General features: G+C 44.2%; 1 protein-coding gene across 1 annotated transcript in view; it reads right to left on the reverse strand.

Annotated features, from left to right (window-relative positions):
- The window catches only part of PFKP (phosphofructokinase, platelet), a 63,150-nt gene that overhangs the window by 15,596 nt on the left and 29,347 nt on the right, over positions 1 to 18,207 (reverse strand). Inside the window, exons 9-16 of the mRNA XM_056858017.1 lie at positions 17,212 to 17,304; positions 15,895 to 16,020; positions 15,302 to 15,366; positions 13,569 to 13,638; positions 10,982 to 11,128; positions 8,404 to 8,474; positions 7,608 to 7,695; positions 1,231 to 1,383 (exon numbers count right to left, since the gene is read on the reverse strand). Coding sequence (XP_056713995.1) covers positions 1,231 to 1,383; positions 7,608 to 7,695; positions 8,404 to 8,474; positions 10,982 to 11,128; positions 13,569 to 13,638; positions 15,302 to 15,366; positions 15,895 to 16,020; positions 17,212 to 17,304 — 813 coding nt within the window. The remainder of the gene's footprint in view (positions 1 to 1,230; positions 1,384 to 7,607; positions 7,696 to 8,403; positions 8,475 to 10,981; positions 11,129 to 13,568; positions 13,639 to 15,301; positions 15,367 to 15,894; positions 16,021 to 17,211; positions 17,305 to 18,207) is intronic.

The following is an 18,207-nucleotide window of genomic DNA, read 5'->3' on the forward strand; positions in this document are numbered from 1 at the left end:
GCAATTTTAGGATAGTGCCACTACTCTCTCTGCCGAAAGAAATCTCAGAACTATCATCTGGCATATCTGCAAGCCACATTTAATGCAAAGAAACGAAGTCTTGACTACGTGCAAAAGTCTGCAAGTCCAAACAACGCTAGTTAGATGAAATCTACAAAGCAGGAAGTAGAGCGAAGAAAGCACAGCCCCACGCAGACAAGCATCGCCTTAGTTTTCCTTCAAAAATGGAGGCAGAGAACTTTATGTACCGGCACTCAAAGCAAATGTCACATGCGTGTCACAGCATGCAGTACAGACTGCTACATCATTGTCAAGTGTTCCATGCCCTGCCAAATAGTAACGTCAGAAGGAAAACCAGAAGTTCTTTCAAGTTATCTAAGTCCAATTAAATTTGATGTGTATTTCTACAGATGTCCTCCCATTGACGCCTAATGCAGAAGGTAAAATGGGGCTATTTCTAAAAAAAAAAAAAAAAACCAAAAAAAAAAAGTGCCTAGGTAGGGAGAGGAACAAAACCCTGCTCTTGCCCACACCTTGTTTTACTGGAGTGTGTAAGAAAATAAGTTGGTTTTTATATGCCGATTTTCTCTACCTTTTAAGGAGAATCAAACCAGCTTACAATCGCCTTCCCTTCAGGTGGGGCTGAGAGAGTTCGGGGAGAACTGTGACTAGCCCAAGGTCACCCAGCAGGCTTCATCTGGAGGAGTGGGGAACCAACCTGGTTCGCCAGGTTAGAGTCTGCCGCTCTTAACCACTATGCCAAGCTGGCTCTCAGTGCTTTTCTTGGTGTCCAGTTCTGATATGGGACGTGAGCTGGACTGGAAGGAAAATGCTGAAAACGACACTTCACAACCAGGTAAAGCAGGGAAAGGGGGAAGCATTTCATTCCTCTAGCCTGTATGCTTCACTTGTGTTGGAAAACACACCCATCCCATCCCTTGCTTTACACAATGAAAATTGTGACTTCTTTGGATTCCAGGTGTCACTTGCTAAAAGTTGGTGTGTGATGGTTAAATGGACTTGCAGCTTTCAAGTTTTGGGAAACTCAGCCAATTGGCTGATCATATTTTTTTCTGGGTAGGCATGTGTGTGTGTGTTATTTATCTTTAGTTGCTTTGTGAACATGGTTCATGGTGCTCTGATCCAAAAAAGCCTCCAGCTCTGGCCACGTTCAAAGGAAACCCAGGCGACGGTGTTAGTAAACATGCACTCAAGTGAGGAGAAACTTACATCAGTAATAGTGTTCAGAGCAGTGTCTGCACCAATGCTGAGATCAGAACCCGGTACATTGTTGGATACAGTTGCAGGAACCATAACCATGGGGATACAGAACGCTTCATAAATCTCCCGGGCAGCAGAGAGTTCCAAAAGTCCCAGGTAGCCCTGATGGGCATGTGGTAAGTATGCAAAATTAGAAGGGACAAAAAGAGGGCAAAGTTTAAATTGTAGCAATACAGATGAGGATTTGGCACAGATATTTGGCTACCCTAACGCGCACACACTGGCTGGAGACAGACAATAGTTTTCCCCCCCATCGAGAGTTCAAAAGAAGGATCATTTCTGATTATGTATATACTTATGATCGTTCCTCTGGTTAAACAGGTTTTTAGCATTGTTTCAAAAACCTGCAACACCTGATTGACCAGAAGGACTGGGGACAAAATAAGTACGTGCGTATTTCATGGGAAGCAAGGCTTCTCTCAAACCACTCTCAACATTCTTACAAACTATTGTCAGCTTCTTGCCACTGAGGGTCACTAAAGGAAGACCTCATATGAAACACAACACATAAAATGGAGACAAGCAAAATACATCCAACATCAACTATTATTATTATTTTTTAAAAAATTTTAAGCATCCTTGCAAGTTCTGCCCAATTGTACAACACCACTAAAAATATAAAGTTACTTTTTCCATTCATAAATGGATTGCGACAATCTTTCAACACTGGTTGGCCTCATTTAAGAACAGGTTTATGGAACTCATGTTCAGGAAAGCTATAATTTAAACATGGTTGTATAATATAAAATGGCTGGTTTTCCTCAACAGGCATATAGCTTTTAGCCATGTCTTATGATGGGGAAATTCTTATGAGCCAATTATGTATGATTCATTTTCTTACGTGACACCTCTAAGGGTAGACTCACAAGGCATAAAGAAACGTATTACAGGTTGAGCATCCCTTATCCGGACTGCTTGGGACCAGAAGTATTTCGGATCTTTCCGTATTGTGGAATATTTTGGAATTTTTGCATATGCATAATGAGATATCTTGGGGATGGGACACAAATTCATTTATGTTTCATGTATACTTTGTACACATTACCTGAATGTAATTTTAAACAATTTAAAAAATAATCCTGTGCACATTGAACCGTCAGAAAGTAAAGGTGTAACTATCTCACCAGAATACCTGTACCAGCTGTTAAACAAGAGCAACAACAAACCAACTAACAATGGCAGTCTCCACCTATGATGCCGTGTACACTGTGTTTTATTTTTTTAGGTGAGAGGAAACATTGAAAGCAGGCAGCATGGAACTCTCCAGGATCAGAGGAGCATGCCTATTAAATTAGGTGCTGTGGAATACAGGCAAGAATACGCTGCTGCAGTCGTCTTGTTTGTGGGTTTCCGAGAGGCACCGGGTTGGCCACTGTGTGAACAGACTGCTGGACTTGATGGATCTAGGTCTGATCCAGCATGGCCTTTCTTATGTTCTTATGATCTGCCTGCATGCCCGGTCAAAGGGTCCGGTTTTCGGATCAGTCCAGATATGGGGTGTCTGGATAAGAGATACTCTACCTGCACTCTTTCTGAAATAGGCACCCTTACACTGGTGACTCTGGACACTATCTGCATTTATACAGTTCACTGCTTGTGAATTGTGTCCGTAGTTAGTACAGCAGATTCTGCAACCGCAGACACTGTCAGACCTTGACCTACTAGAAGAATTTGTGTGTTTTAGAGAGTTCCTGCTGTAGAACCATGTCTTTATATACAGACTAGAAGCTGGAACAACTTCAGACCATTTGGAGATGGCAGAGGGAACAGGAAGAAGAAGAAGAGTTGGTTTTTATATGCCGAGTTTCTCTACCACTTAAGGAAGAATCAAACCAGCTTACAATCACCTTCCCTTCCTCTCCCCGCAACAGACACCCTGTGAGGTAGGTGGAGCTGAGAGAGTTGTAAAGAGCTGTCACTAGCCCAAGGTCACCCAGCTGGCTTCATGTGGAGGAGTGGGGAAACAAACCCGGTTCTCCAGATTAGAGTCCACCACTCCAAACCACCGCTCTTAACCACTACACCATGCTGAAGCACCTTGAGAGCTCTGTTTGTGGAACAATGAGATGTACAAAACTATCCCTTCAATGGGAACATGCACAGAGGAAGGAGTGAGTCTCACTTCAGATGTTATGGAGAAGCACAGAAAGAGGAACCGTAAGGAACTTGTCTTTCCTGTTGCCCCTCCATTTCTCCAAGCATCCAAACTGGAACCTTGAACACTTACCAAGAAGGTTCCTTCTGCTCTGAGTTGCACAGGCATCTTGAAAAGCTGGGTGATTCTCGTCTGCTGCTCGGGGAGGCAGGAGTTAAAAAGTTTTGGCTCCCTGTCTCCTGACGCGAATCTCCAGTTACTTCCAGTTTTACTATTGACAAGCTAAAAACAATGGTCAGGATAACAGCTTAACTCTACTTAACTTTGTATAACCTTATAACTGTAAAGAGACAATTGAGCGTCGTAACTGTAGAAACATGCATATAACAAACAGCGTTAATAGAAAAAATGCAACATAAGAGTTGGAGAAGGAGGCCTTAGATGGCTATTTCTCTTTTTCTTACTTAAATTTCTGGCTATTTTGAAGTCAGTCATAGTATGGGTTGAGCCCAGCCATGTTGAGTAGAACTATGAGGATGATGAGCTGTCGCTTCATGGGTGGGCAAGATGCCCGTGCAACTCAGAGCAGAAGGAACCTTCTTGGTAAGTGTTCAAGGTTCCATTCCCGCTGAGTGCAGGGCATCTTGAAAAGCTGGGATGTCCAAGCGCTTTATTGCTGGATGGGAACTAATCCTCATCATCTCCCACCACTTGTTGTAACACTCGTCTGCCAAAGGCTGTGTCTGCCAAGGCGTCTGTGTTTATACGACAGTGTTTGACAAACTTCAAGATGGAGGACCAGGTTGCGGCCTTACAGATTTCGTCGATAGAGGCTTGTTTATTGAATTTTGCTGTAGTGGCCGCACTTCGGGTAGAATGGGCCCTGATTCCCTGTGGCACGGGTAGGCCCGTAGACTGGTAGGCTTGTATGATGCATTGCCGGATGGCAGCGCTAATGGCTGGTCGTGACATCTTGCGGCCTTTGCCCGATATGGAAATGAAGAGGGAATCTGACTGCCGTATGGAAGCAGTTCTGCAGATGTAGATCCTGAGAGCTCTCCGCAGATCCAGAGTGTGCCACTCCTTTTCCTTCACATTTGACGGATTAAGGCAGAATGAAGGAAGATGTAATTCCTGGACCCTGTGGAAAGAGGTATCCACTTTGGGAACGAAGGTGGGGTCGGGTCGTAGCACCACCTTTTCTCTGTGGAAAACGCAAAGCTCTTTTCGAATGGAAAGGGCGCCAAGTTCCGAAACTCTCCGTGCTGACATGATGGCTGTCAGGAACAGTGTTTTCATCCTCAGAAAACGTATGGGGACTTCTCTTAATGTTTCAAAGGGTGGTCTCGTCAATGCATTGAGGACCACGTTCAATCGCCACGTTGGAACAACCGGCGGGTTGGTCTGAGCCGCCCCTTTAGGAATGCCCGTATCTGTGGATGGTTGGTCAGTGGGAAACCTTCTAGGACAGGAACGACGGTGGATATTGCAGAAATCTGCTTTCTTAACGTGGTGGCTTTTAATTTTTGATGTACTCCGTCTTGTAAGAAGTTGAGGAGTTGAGGAAGAGATTGAGACACTGGTTTTCTTTTACACCAAAGAGTGAATGCTTTCCACGTATAGTTATAAATTTGTTTGGTGGAAGGGCGTCTGGCTTCCAAGATGGTGTTGGTGACGTCTGCGCTTAGGCCCAGGGCTAGGAGCCTGCCCCTTTCAATTTCCAGGCGGTTAGTCTGTACCACTCTGGGTTCGGGTGTAACACAGGACCCTGATGCCGAAGATGCTTGAGGATAGGAAGATGCCACGGATGTTGTTGTGACATTTCCATCAAGGCTGGGTACCATGGTCGACGTGGCCAGTCGGGAGCGATTAAGATCACAGTTGCTTGTTCTGACCTGATCTTCCTTATCACTCTTGGGAGGATAGGTAGGGAAGGGAACGCGTATAGGACTTCTTGTGGCCATGGTGACAGGAGGGCAAGAGTCACTGGAAAAGACAGTCATGCTAGGAAAAGTTGAGGGCAGCAGGAAAAGAGGAAGACCCAACAAGAGATGGATGGACTCTATAAAGGAAGCCACAGCCTTCAATTTGCAAGATCTGAGCAAGGCTGTCAAAGAGAGGACATTTTGGAGAACTTCATTCATAGGGTCGCCATGAGTCGGAAGCGACTTGACGGCACTTAACACACACACATGGATGGGCTAGCAGAGCCACCTTGGCTCGGAAGTCTACCTGCCATGGTCTCAACCACAGAGCCCTGTGGCCGTGGCCCGGGCCGAGAAGGTGAGAGCGTCCAAGGAAGCATCCGCCAAAAAGGAAGAAGCTTGTAAAATTCTCGACAGACCCTCTGTCACCCTCTTATCTGGGCTGGGGACCAGCTGAACTACTTTCTTGGCTCAAACAATAGAGGCTCTAGCCATAATGGCTGCTGTAATGTTGGCCTGAATGGATAATGCAGATGTCTCATGCACCTTACGTGAGTGAAGTTCTGCCCTTTTATCTAACTGATCCCTGATGGATCCAACTCCATCTTCTGGCATTATGTCATTATATTGCATTGCTGCCACAGGGCCATCTACTACTGGCAGCTTCAACATTTCCATGGCACAGGGAGCCATGTCATATAGCCTTCTGGTGCTAGCTGAGAATTGTCTATTGGATGTGGGATTATCCCACTCTGCTTTGATAACCCTCTCAAAATGCTCAGGAAGTGGTACTTTCCTAATTTGAGAGTCGTATTGTAGAAAATATTCTTTCTTTCCCTTGCGTCCTGACTTACTTTTGGGCTCAGTAGGTGTGTCAGGGTCATCCGTCAAGTCAAGGGAAAACATAGCTTTTGCCAGCAAGGACTGGAAATCATCAGGGGAGAAAAGCCTTGGCTGTTCTTCCTGTGTAATCGAAGCCTCTTCGTCAAACACAAATTCCCCTTCTTCCCTAACTTCTTCGCTGGAGTCCTGATCCAGAGAAAGACAGTCCTCTGCACACTGTGCCTCATGTAGTATGTAAGGGCCACTGCACGCCTTGAGCAGAGTAGCTGCAACAAGGTTCCACTGCAGCAGCGTTTGCAAAAACCTGGGCCTGCAAAGGGGAATTAGTTACAGAAGCAGCATAACCTGGGACCACAGAATAACCTGGAGGAGGCATAGGGAATTGCATGGCTTGTATAGCCTTAAAGTGGTCTTGCAAAGCCCAGCCAACATCTTGGACACTTCTTCGCGAGTAAAGGTGTTCTTACTCACTGTTGCGTTGCCTGCAACCCTCAGGTTTGGAGCCTCATCAAAATGTTCCCCGCCAGTCTGCTGAGCGGTGCAGGAGCCATCAGGGACCTCATCGGCCATCTTTTTATTGGTTCGTTTCTTTTTCGCGGCTTTTTTACCGGGCTGATCAAGCCGTGGTTTTTTGGGCGCCGTTACTGCCGCTTCTCCCTCTTTCACCTTATCTTGGTCCCGCATGTCGCTGGGACGATTATTGGAGGGTTCACCTGGGGTTTTACTGGCCTGACGGTGCAGGGCTGGGTCGTGGTCGCCATCAGAGAGAAAGCCCGCGTCTTCCCCCCCCCCTTGTATTTGCAGCGGCGCCCATTTTAAGTTTTCCTTCTTCCAAGGAAGAAAGACAGAGATTTTTGAGAAAGGGCGGGTTAAGGTTAGATGAGGCTTTGGAGGGTAATATAGTAAGGGTCCAAGTAAGAATAGGGTAGAGTAGCATAGGATAGGCTAAATACAGATAGAAGAAGACCTTCCTAGCTCTCACTAATCTAGCAGCGGCTAGAGATATGTGCTCTCCCCGGCTAAGGCAGGAGGAAAACTGGAAGTAACTGGAGATTCACGTCAGGAGACAGGAAGCCAAAACTTTTAACTCCTGCCTCCCCGAGCAGCAGACGAGAATCACCCAGCTTTTCAAGATGCCCGTGCAACTCAGAGCAGAAGGAACCTTCTCGGTAAGTGTTCAAGTTCCAGTTTGGATGAGAGTTCTACTACGTCTGAGAACTGGATCTGACTGCGACTCTACTTAGAATTGTTCCAGTTACAATTCTACCGCCTGTTTCCATGCAGTACTTCACATGGTAGGGCCTGAATAACAAAGAGATTAGGTTTCTATCAAAGTCTTTTTGGGATTTTTACAGGCGAATCTTTTCATGAGCTCTTGACATCTCAAAACACTGTAGTTGTGGGAATTCTTTTACGATTCTGCTAACAAAGATGAACAGGAGAAACAAAGAAAAGTGATGTACCTCAAATCCACCAATAATTAGGAGGGCGTTGATGTTATTAGCACGCATCTGTTCTGCAATGTTGTTCAAATACTTTCCAGGGAGCGTGCTAAAATATCAGAGGGGGAAAGACACTCTCAGCAATGTACTTAGCATTTATGATTAAAGCCAGCCTTGGTTCTCCCCCCCCCCTCAAAAAAATCTTAACGTTTATAAAACTTTGAGGCCATTTATGCTTGGTAATTAGCAGCGCGTTCCAAGCTGAATTGCCCCGCATATTTTTTTTGTTTTTCGCGGTGAACCGTCATTTAGGAAGTGACTGCGAAGCCGGTGGATACCTGCTTCGCATTACTGAAGAGCCCCTTTAACGCAACCTTTTGTCTTTGCTCTGCCCCCGCCTCGAAGGATCCCCTCAAGGAAGCATGCAAATCACAGCTGCAAGTTAGCTATGCAAACAGTGGTTGGCTAATGGAAGGAACAAAGGAGCAGGCGAGTGGGGGGATGGAATTTTCCCTTTTGCGTGGGGACCATGAATACTCATTTTAAAGGTCGCATTTTAAAAAATTGACCCTGCATAAATGGCCTGAGAGTTAACTACATAATCTTCCTATTCCATGTGATGTCAACGTTTCAAATGTTCACCGGAGTGGCAGCCATGCAGCACACTCAAACAACCATCAACCCTAAGTTTCCACAACAACGATTTTTCTTTTCATCTGCTATAACATCAAGGCCATATACATTTTCATACACTAAATTACTTGCCAGGGTTTGTTCAATTTGCAGAAGGATACGTTACCCAATATTTTCACATTACCGTTTGGTGCCAAGAATTGAGCCTCCTTGGCCAGTCCAGCCCCCAACGTCGCCCCAGCTAAATTCTTTGATCTGTAATTTGAAACCAAACAGAGGGAGAAGAAGTGATGTTTTAAATATGGCGCCATTATTTAAAATAGATGTTGGACGTTTCTGCAGCACACACAAAAATGAGCCTTGCCAAGAATCAGACTTCTGACAGTAACCATATCAGTAAGCCAATTGCATTTAATTTCAGTTTAGTTTTGTCTGTCTTTCTCAGTGCAAATCTGTGTTTCTTATATGCATTCATTGCACCTTCCCAGAATCATGCATTTTTTAAAATTCTATACAGCTGCACCCCTAAACACCAAATTCCCTGATATAGTTGACATAGTGTGATTGATAGGGTTGCCAACCTCTAGGTGGTGCCTGGAGATCTCTTACTATTACAACTGATCTCCAGCCGATAGAGATCAGTTCCCTTGGAGAAAATGGCCATATTGGCAATTGGACTCTATGACATTGAAGTCCTTCCCCTCCCCAAACCCCGCCCTCCTCAGGCTCCACCCTAAAAACCTCCCACCGGTGGTGAAGAGGGACCTGGCAACCCTAGCTGTGGTCCTAATTAGAAATGGGCCCCGTGCATATGATTTTTAAAGGAAAAAAAAAACATTAGGGAACTCTCAGCATTTTTTGTAGTTGAGCCCTTTGTAATTGAACTATTTGGGGAGGGGAACTCTGTAATGATTTTATAACCTTTAAAAGAACCCTCCAGGAACAGGAGCACAAAACAATGGACTACAGGATATGATATGCCTCCTCCCTGCATGATTTTAAATGGCAACTCATGAAAAAAAATACATCACTGTGAATGCACTTATTGACTAGAGATCCATTTCAGTTTCCCTCAATTTTGTACCCTTTCCACAGCTATCTACCCAAAGGAATGGAATCCTGTAATTCTGGAAGGAGTCACAATGTGATAAGAAGGAGGCAAAGACTCCCTGACAGATTTGGCCAGTTGCTGAAGTGGCTGAGAAGGAGGCTTGAAATTCTTCAAACTTAAAATACATAAAATGGACTCATCAACATACTGCAACAGAAGCCTCAGGATTAGGCATACTATAATAACGTATGTCATAAACACTTCCTTAAGGCAAGAACAGAAATCAACTGTTACAGCATATTGCACGATAACTGCCTTTCATCCTTTACTTATCTAGCCTTATCTCTAGATACTTTACACTCCTGCAGCTATTTTCATTCAGGCAAATGGCCAAACTCAACCTCCTGCCAAGGTCATCTGAAAGCTGGCCTCTAAACAAATAATACAGAATCTGACAGAGAGAAAAAATCTCAAGAGGTATCCAGGAGGCAAAATCTTTTTATAAACATGGCCTTCTTTTTGACAGAACACTTATGGTATATTTAGAAGTAATATGGAAGCAGCAGCTGCAGTGCAAATGAGCATGATTGAGGATCCAGAGCAGTAAAAAGATTTAAATGGTTTATAACAACCTTGCAAATAGTTAGTAGCCTACATATTTTTTTACAGAATCCAGCACTAGGCAGCCTGACCTCTAGCAGCGATAGGGTTGCTAGGTCCCTCTTCGCCACTGGCGGGAGGTTTTTTGGGGTGGAGCTTGAGTAGGGCGAGGTTTGGGGAGGGGAGGGACTTCAATGCTGTAGAGTCCAATTGCCAAAGCGGCTATTTTCTCCAGGTGAACTGATCTCTATCAGCTGGAGATCACTTGTAATAGCAGGAGATCTCCAGCTAGTACCTTGCTATTAGCCTTCCGTTTGAATTTGTGGTCACGTACTTCTTGGCAATATGATAGATGTTCATCAATTGCCACAAAAGATATTATCCCGATAGACAAAACTTTGGCGAAATGGAAGTCATACCAGGTCCCCATTTCGGGAATTAACAAGACTTTGGGAATTTGCAAGATTTCTCACCACTCCGGGATACTGAAAAGCAGCTCCCGGCTGAGGGATTTTGCGCTCCTTTACACGCAAGGAGCATCACTATTGCCGGGCTGACGGGAATTGCACCTGAACGAAGCTCACTCCTGCAAGAGGAACTGCGAGTCATTAGTGTGGCAGCCCTAGGATTCCTAGGTTGACTTTTTCATTATTTCAGGACTTTACAGCAACAATGTTGGATGTATGATATTGTGAATTTTTGTTTGTATAGTATTGTAGCATATTGCATTGTAAGAAATTAATAAGATGATTCTGGTTTGCTTTAGCCATCAGTGCTTTTTCTTTTTTATAGTACCTGGAGGTTGGCAACCCTAAGTGGCAAGGACTATACAATCATGAGTCATTTGGGTCACTAATTTTCAAGGGATGTGTAAAAATTATTGAGGAATGTTATTAACTTTCAAGGACCTCCCTCAAAACTCTACTTTGATTTAAATGATATTTCAGTAGTCGCTCTATTTCTGATCCATTTTAAATCTATAGGTATTAAATTGTATTTTAACGGTGGGGATTTTTAAGCTGCTTGAGTGGTTTGATACTGGGGGTGTGAGAAAGCCTAATCATTTTTTGGGGGGGGGGGGAGGGAAACAGAATAGAGAATATTTGCTAACCTGCCCTTTGGAAAAGCCTTCAAATCCATCCGCGACAGCAAACATTTTATGTCCTTCAGTTATACCAATTCTTACAGCAGCGCGAACAGCAGCATTCATCCCCGCTGCCGGAGCGCCGACGTTTAAAACAGCTACATTGAAGTTACTCTGCAAGACAAGGAGAGAAAATATCCTTACGCATATAACACACATTGCAGGGTACAATAATATGACAGCAAACTCTGGACCAAAAGATTTAAAGTAATCCATAGTGCAAAAAAATGAATTTGAACATACTTGATCCAAACTTTAAGAACACTACTGCAAACAAACTGTACACATGGCATGAAAATCAGATAATTTAAGACAGTTAAAATGTCAGGGTTCCTCTGCCTGTATCTGAACGTTGTGCCAAATGAAACCACCAAAACATTATTTTGAAAAACAGAAACAGGAAATCGCAAACAAAAGCATCATGTAGTGATGTCAATATTTAAATCAGTTTTTGACAAAGAGTAAATATAATTTAGTTTTTGATAGAGAAGTATATTGAGAGAAAGGACAGGACACACCTTATCTGCTGAAGATGGTAATGTCTCACACAATGTAATGCACACAAAGTAAGTGTAGCAAAGCATCGGATAAACAAACATAGCCTGGTGGGTCTAAGCTTGTGTGTCAACTACTCATTGGACTCATAAAGCCTTTATTCATCATTAGTGATGTCCAAATGAACATGTTATGCATGGTACTTCATAGTACAGGTCTTGGTGTATCATATGTCCAAGGTAAAAAGAAAACCTTACTAACAAATACCCTCAGAACAGGTACTGTATTCAAGAATTGCAAGTAATCATTTACCATATTTACTTGACAGGACGATGACCCTGAATGTAAAATGGCCCCCTTAAAAAAGTAACACACACTGAACAAAATTCTTATTGGACGTAACTATAACTTTTATGGGAACGTAGGGTGATGCCCTCTTTTTTACAGCATACTTGTGAAAAAACCTAGTCTTGCATTTTAGTCAATATTGTACTTGCAAAAAATGTAGTTTCCTAGTCATTCCAACCAAGGAATGGGATATTTTATATCACTGGTAGGCCTGTGATTTAAAAAAAAATACTTTTGCCATCTAAAGGGGACAGCATTTGAAAGTGCATGAGAACCGTATAAAGTTGGCATGTGACAGTCATTCCCCTCAAGCTTGTAAAATGACTTTCATGTGATCTGCCTGGGGTCCTTCAGATCACCAAGTTGTACATCTGCTTTTTACTACCATTTAAGCACCTTTGATGAGTATATGAGCCAGGAAATGAATCTTCTGGAGTTACAAACCAAACAGTTATTTCCAGCCAAGAATAATCTATCCCAAATGATTTTCTCCTATGTAAAACAATTTGTCTGGTTTCTATATTCTCATTTTCTCCCATCCTATTACCTTTGGGAGGATTACATTTATAATATAAAACATTGCCTACTTATCTGGCCATTATATATAAAAGTGCAGAGATCCGAACCCTATCCTACCACTCAACTGAGCAAAGGTTGAAGCCCTCCTCCAGCCTAAGTAGCCCTCCTTTACCTTAAGTGGTTCTTACACTGAAAAACGTTGGCGGAAGACTCCTTTGGCTGGAGAAAAGCTCCTTGAGGATGACTGAACTGACCCCAGTACGTTTCTTTCCCCCAACGTACATACTGGTGCTAAATGAAATCTTAATTTAAAAATGCTACTCAGTCTCTTCCTCGATCTTTGCCCAGGAGCTTTGAAAAATCAGGCCGTCTTAGGGATGCCAGCCTCCAGGTGGGACCTGGGGATCCCCTGGAATTACAACTCATCTCCAGACTACAGAGAACAGTTCCCCTGGAGAAAATTGATGCTTTGGAGGGTGGACTCTATGGTATTTTACAAGGGTTGACAACCTCCAGGGACTAGCTGGAGATCTGCTAATTCAACTGATCTCCAGCTAATAGAGATCAGTTCACCTAGAGAAAATGGCCGCTTTGGCCATTGGACTCGATGGCATTGAAGTCCCTCCCCTCCCCAAACCCTGCCCTCCTCAGACTCCGCTCTAAAACCTCCCACCGGTGGCTAAGAGGGACCTGGCAACCCTACATTGTACCCCACTGAAGTCCTTGTCCTCCCCAGGCTCCATCCTCAGATCTCCAGAGGTTTCTCAGCCTGGATCTGGCCACCCTACCAGGGGAGAGACCTCAGTGTGGTATAATGCCATAGAATCCACCCTCCAAAAGCAGCCATTTTCTCCAGGGGAACTTACCTCTACCATCTGGAGACCAGGAGTAAATCTGGGACATCTCTAGGCCCCATTTAGAGCTTGGCAACCCTGATCTAGGGGTAGATGTAATAATCTTGTGTCTAATTAAAGATTACACATCTCTGCCTGCCACACTTAGATTCACTGCACAAGTCATGATCAGTTGTACCCGCCATAGCAGATGTTTGCACGGATACAGGTTTTTTTTCTAAATTTGGAACATTTTGCTCCCTTTTGTTTTTGATTGACAAAGCGAGCAGCAATGCAAGCCATAAATACTGTGGGTGCTAGGAATGAAACAGACAACTAGACAGTCATTCAAAACATACCTTAGGCAGCTCTTCAGCTGGTTTCTTGTTAGACAACAGCTTGTAAGTATTCAAGTTATTCTCAAAACTCCTAAAAAAAGAAAAGAAAAGCTACGTTCAATTAAAACAGTTGTTCTCAACCTTTTTTGCTCCATTCCCCCTTTTCACCATTGTTCAGAATATAATCTGGGGGATTTCTGTCGGTGCCAAGAAGCATCTACAGACAGGGAGGCGTCTGCCGTCCCCTCCTTATCAGGCAAAGGCTGCTTGTCAGTTTTTTGGCTCTTTTTGCCTTTCTGGTCCTTTTTATCGCCCTTAGAGTCCTTCTTATCAACTTTTTTCTTCTTAGATTTAGCAGAATCCGAAGCAGGTTTCTCTGGCAATACCGGAGGTTCAGTAACCTTTTCAACCGGCAGAGAAGAGACAGAAGGGGCTTCCTGCCGCTCCTGTAACTTCGAGGACCGCTTGGGCTGGTCTGCAGCCAAAAGAGCTTCCTCCCACAGGGTAGCTTTAAGGCGGGACGCGCGGTATTGTCTAGCCTTCGGGGTGAGAAGCTGACAGGCTGAACAAGTCTCTGGGACGTGCGTCTCACCAAGGCAAAATAAGCCAAGATCGTGCTGGTCATTTGTGGCCATTTTAAAACCCCACTGAGAACATTTTTTAAATAAGGCCATTATAGATGAGTAGGCTCTCCTACAACGGCCCACCAGCTCTGAGGAAAACTCGTCAGAGCTCATGAAGCTGTGTCCTAACTCCATGGCACCGAAAAGAGAACTCGCACTCAGGGCTGGACGAGGGGAAGGGGGAGCGATCCAAGTATTTTGAAGCTTCTAGAAGCTTTTCAGAACGTCTCCGTGGCCGGCCTGCTCCTGCTCGGCTAGCACACACGTGAAGAACACTATCGTACTTCCCACGCAGCTGCACAGCTTCAAGGAAGACAAGCAGATGAACTTCAATTTTACAGATTGTACATAATCTACAAAACATCATACTTTGCTGAACAGTGGTCCCAATTCCCCCACCCCCCGGAACCCTAAAATCCCCCCCAGGGGGGAATTTCCCACTTGTTGAGAACCCATTAAATTAAATTAAAAAGTAGTTTCATTTGTAAGGAAAAGAAGCAAGGAATCTGCATATACATTTTTTGCATTCTCCATAGCAGTGCAGTATCATGCACATTCAACAAAGGCAACACATTAATGTGATCTGATTCCTGAGAGGATCTTTTAGGAAGCAAACGTATTCGTCTGCATGTGCTCTCACAACTGATGACCATGCATTGCCCAGGGACATAAACGTCTCAGCTGTAATGCTCTTACTGTCAGTCATGCTCATTAAACAGCATTTTAAAGCTGGCAGAGATAACATTAGCATTTCATTTCTTCTCTAGTACCAAATTAGCCGAAGAACAAAATCCCATAACTTGGGAATTTTTAGGTAAAAAGAAATGCTGGCAAATCAAATGTATTGTCTTGTTTTTCATGTATGTGGGTTGTTAAAAAGAAAACTCAGTGCAGACAAGACCAGGGGTGTTGAACTCATTTGTTACGAGGGCCGGATATGACATAAATGTCACTTGGTTGAGCCGGGTCATACCTCGCCAGCCCAGATTGGGACGGGGGGTGGGGGGGTGGATGGTCTAAAAAATTCTGCATAAGTAAATAAAAAAACGAATAGGGTGTTGTAATGCAGTATTCATGGAAAACAACACAGCATTGTCTCGGCTAGCACACACATGAAGAACACTATCGTACTTCCCACGCAGCTGCACAGCTTCAAGGAATTTTCTTCCATCCATGGCTTTCTGCACTTCTTGGGTCTTTGGAAATTGAACAAAAAATAGAATTTCAAACATTAGGAATGAATGGTTGATTAAAGTCAAAGACCAGCACAAAAATAAATCCCTTATCATAGAGTTCATTGTGCTAAACGTAGATGAGCCTATAGCCTATCTCTCTCCTTTTAAGGAGGAGGAGGGCGAGTTGGTTTTTATATGCCGACTTTCTCTACCACTTAAGAAAGAATCAAACCGACTTACAATCACCTTCCCCTCCCCTCCTCACAATAGACACCCTGTGAGGTAGGTGGGGCTGAGAGAGCGTGACTAGCCCAAGGCCCCAAGATTGCTTCATGTGGAGGAGTGGGGAAACCAATCCAGTTCACCAGATTAGAGTCCGCCGCTCATGTGGAGGAGTGGGGAATCAGAGTCCAGATTACTCCAAACCAGAGTCCAGATCACTCCAGTTCTCCTGATCAGAGTCCACCACTCCAAACCACCGCTCTTAACCACTACACCATGCTGGCTCTCTTAATCAACATGTAAAATGGCTCACTTTCAGTGACTCACCATCTGCACACATTCCATTAAAGGCAGGCGGACAGCTTGGTTTCCAGATAGGGACACAACACAGGCAGGCGTTTTAGAAGTGGCCTCTAGAAGGGCAAGGACAGCCTCCACACCCATGCGACTTGCCTGAGAACAAGACAGATATTCACAAGTCTTTAAATACACAAGCAAAATCGGAATGAGGGTATACTGTCTTGGACACCAACACCTACAAGGCGCCGGCGAGATTTTTTACATCATCCTGATAAAATTAGAATTCATGCAGAAATAGGAAGACAGCGATTCCTAGACCCCATTGCAACAGACACTTCTTGTGCTTCAAGTGTCATCAAGTCATTTCCGACTCATGGCGACCCTATGACTCAATGTCCTCCAGAACGTCCTATCCTTAACAGCTTTGCTCAGGTCTTGCAAACTGAGGGCCGTGGCTTCCTTTACAGAGTCAATCCATCTCATGTTGGGTCTTCCTCTTTTCCTGATGTCTTCAACTTTTCCTACCATTATTGTCTTCTCCAGTTACTCTTGTCTTCTCATAATGTGACCAAAGTAGAATAGTCTCAGTTTAGTCATTTTAGCTTCTAGGGACAGTTCAGGCTTGATTTGGTCTACAACCAATTTTTTTTTTTGGGGGGGGGGTTGTTCCATGGTATCCACAACACTCTCTTCCAACGCCACATTTGTCTCTTTTACCTATGGAGTCAACCACTTAAATAACACCTTTTAGAGGGTTTGGATTTGGCCCAAAGACTGCCAGTTGCCTACCCCTGTGCTATGTTTTTATTTACCTTGGATTGGTACCAATTTGGTGAAATGCTACATGGGAGGACAGCAAACGGAACTTTAGATGTTATTATACAATTGGATTATTAGTAATGATATTATTCACATTTGAATCTTCATACTGCCACCCCACCCCACCCCGCTATCACAACCTGGAACTTAAGGTGGCTTCGATGGCTTTCTCATCGCAAAATCCTTATCTGGATTGACAGTGACTGCCCAAAAATTCACCAGAGAGCTTCATGGCTAATGAGATCTCATAAACACATGAAGCTGCCTTATACCGAATCAGACCCTTGGTCCATCAAAGTCAGTGTTGTCTACTCAGACCAGCAGAGGCTTATCAGCGTCTCAGGCAGAGATCTTTACATCACTTACTTGCCTAGTCCCTTGAACCTGGATTGAACCTGGGATCTTCTGCATGCCAAGCAGAGGCTCTACCACTGAGCCACAGCCCCCCCCAAAACACTCCAACCCCAACACTCTCCCATCTCCATCATACAGCAGATGGCCACTCTTTGTGTTGCGTTCACTCACCAAAATCCTATCAAAAGCAGAGGGAGTGCCTCCTCTTTGAACATGGCCAAGGATAGTGACGCGGGTATCGTATCCCAACTGCTGCACCACAAGCTGCAGAAGAGAATAAAGTACAAGTTAAAGAAAGGTCACAGATTTATAAACAGCAGCCGCTGTGCTTGCACTCGCGTATTATTGTGCGAGGATAACGAATGGAAATCCTACCATAAACCTTTAAGAATGCTTAGCAGACATAAAGCTGGTGATAAATTTTAAATTCGCACCACCCCCATTAGTTCCAATGTAGCTAACCTAGTCTCTAAATTCTTTCAGTTACGCAGGAAGCAACCCCAAATTTAAAGAACAGCAGGCCACGAAGCGGAAAATCCAACTTGACCAAGAGTGGGATAAAAGACGTGAGCTCTATCACACACCACCTTTACGGGGGGGAAATACATATAATTTGTTTCTGGCCTGACACAACATTTCCTATAGCAATATGAATAAAACATTTTGGTGAAATTGTGTGATAAAAGAGAGGAAACAAAAAAGGACCTATGACCCATTTTAGAAGGCTGAGGTAAAAATATCTTCTGCTGAAAGAGGAGTAGGGTTCCCAACCTCCAGGTACTAGCTGGAGATTTCCTGCTATTACAACTGAGCTCCAGCCGATAGAGATCAGTTCACCTGGAGAAAATGGCCGCTTTGGCAATTGGACTCTATGGCATTGAAGCCCCTCCCCAAACCCCACCCTCCTCAGGCTTTGCCCAAAAACCTCCCACCGGTGGCGAAGAGGGGCCTGGCAACCCTAAAGCGGAGGCATAGCAACAGATCCAAGAGTGGAGGAAGATGCCCTGTTTCATTCCATGTTGCCATTATGTTCTGCCTCTCTGCCCAGCCAAACCTAGAAAAACCGCTCTTCTTGGTTTAGGCATTTCCAAACACTCCCGTTTATTTCAGGCTCTCTTTTCCAACGAGACCAATAACGTCAATCCAGCAGCAGTGAAGAGTGAAAAG

Source organism: Euleptes europaea, chromosome 11, assembly GCF_029931775.1.
Source record: "Euleptes europaea isolate rEulEur1 chromosome 11, rEulEur1.hap1, whole genome shotgun sequence".
NCBI lineage: Eukaryota > Metazoa > Chordata > Lepidosauria > Squamata > Sphaerodactylidae > Euleptes > Euleptes europaea.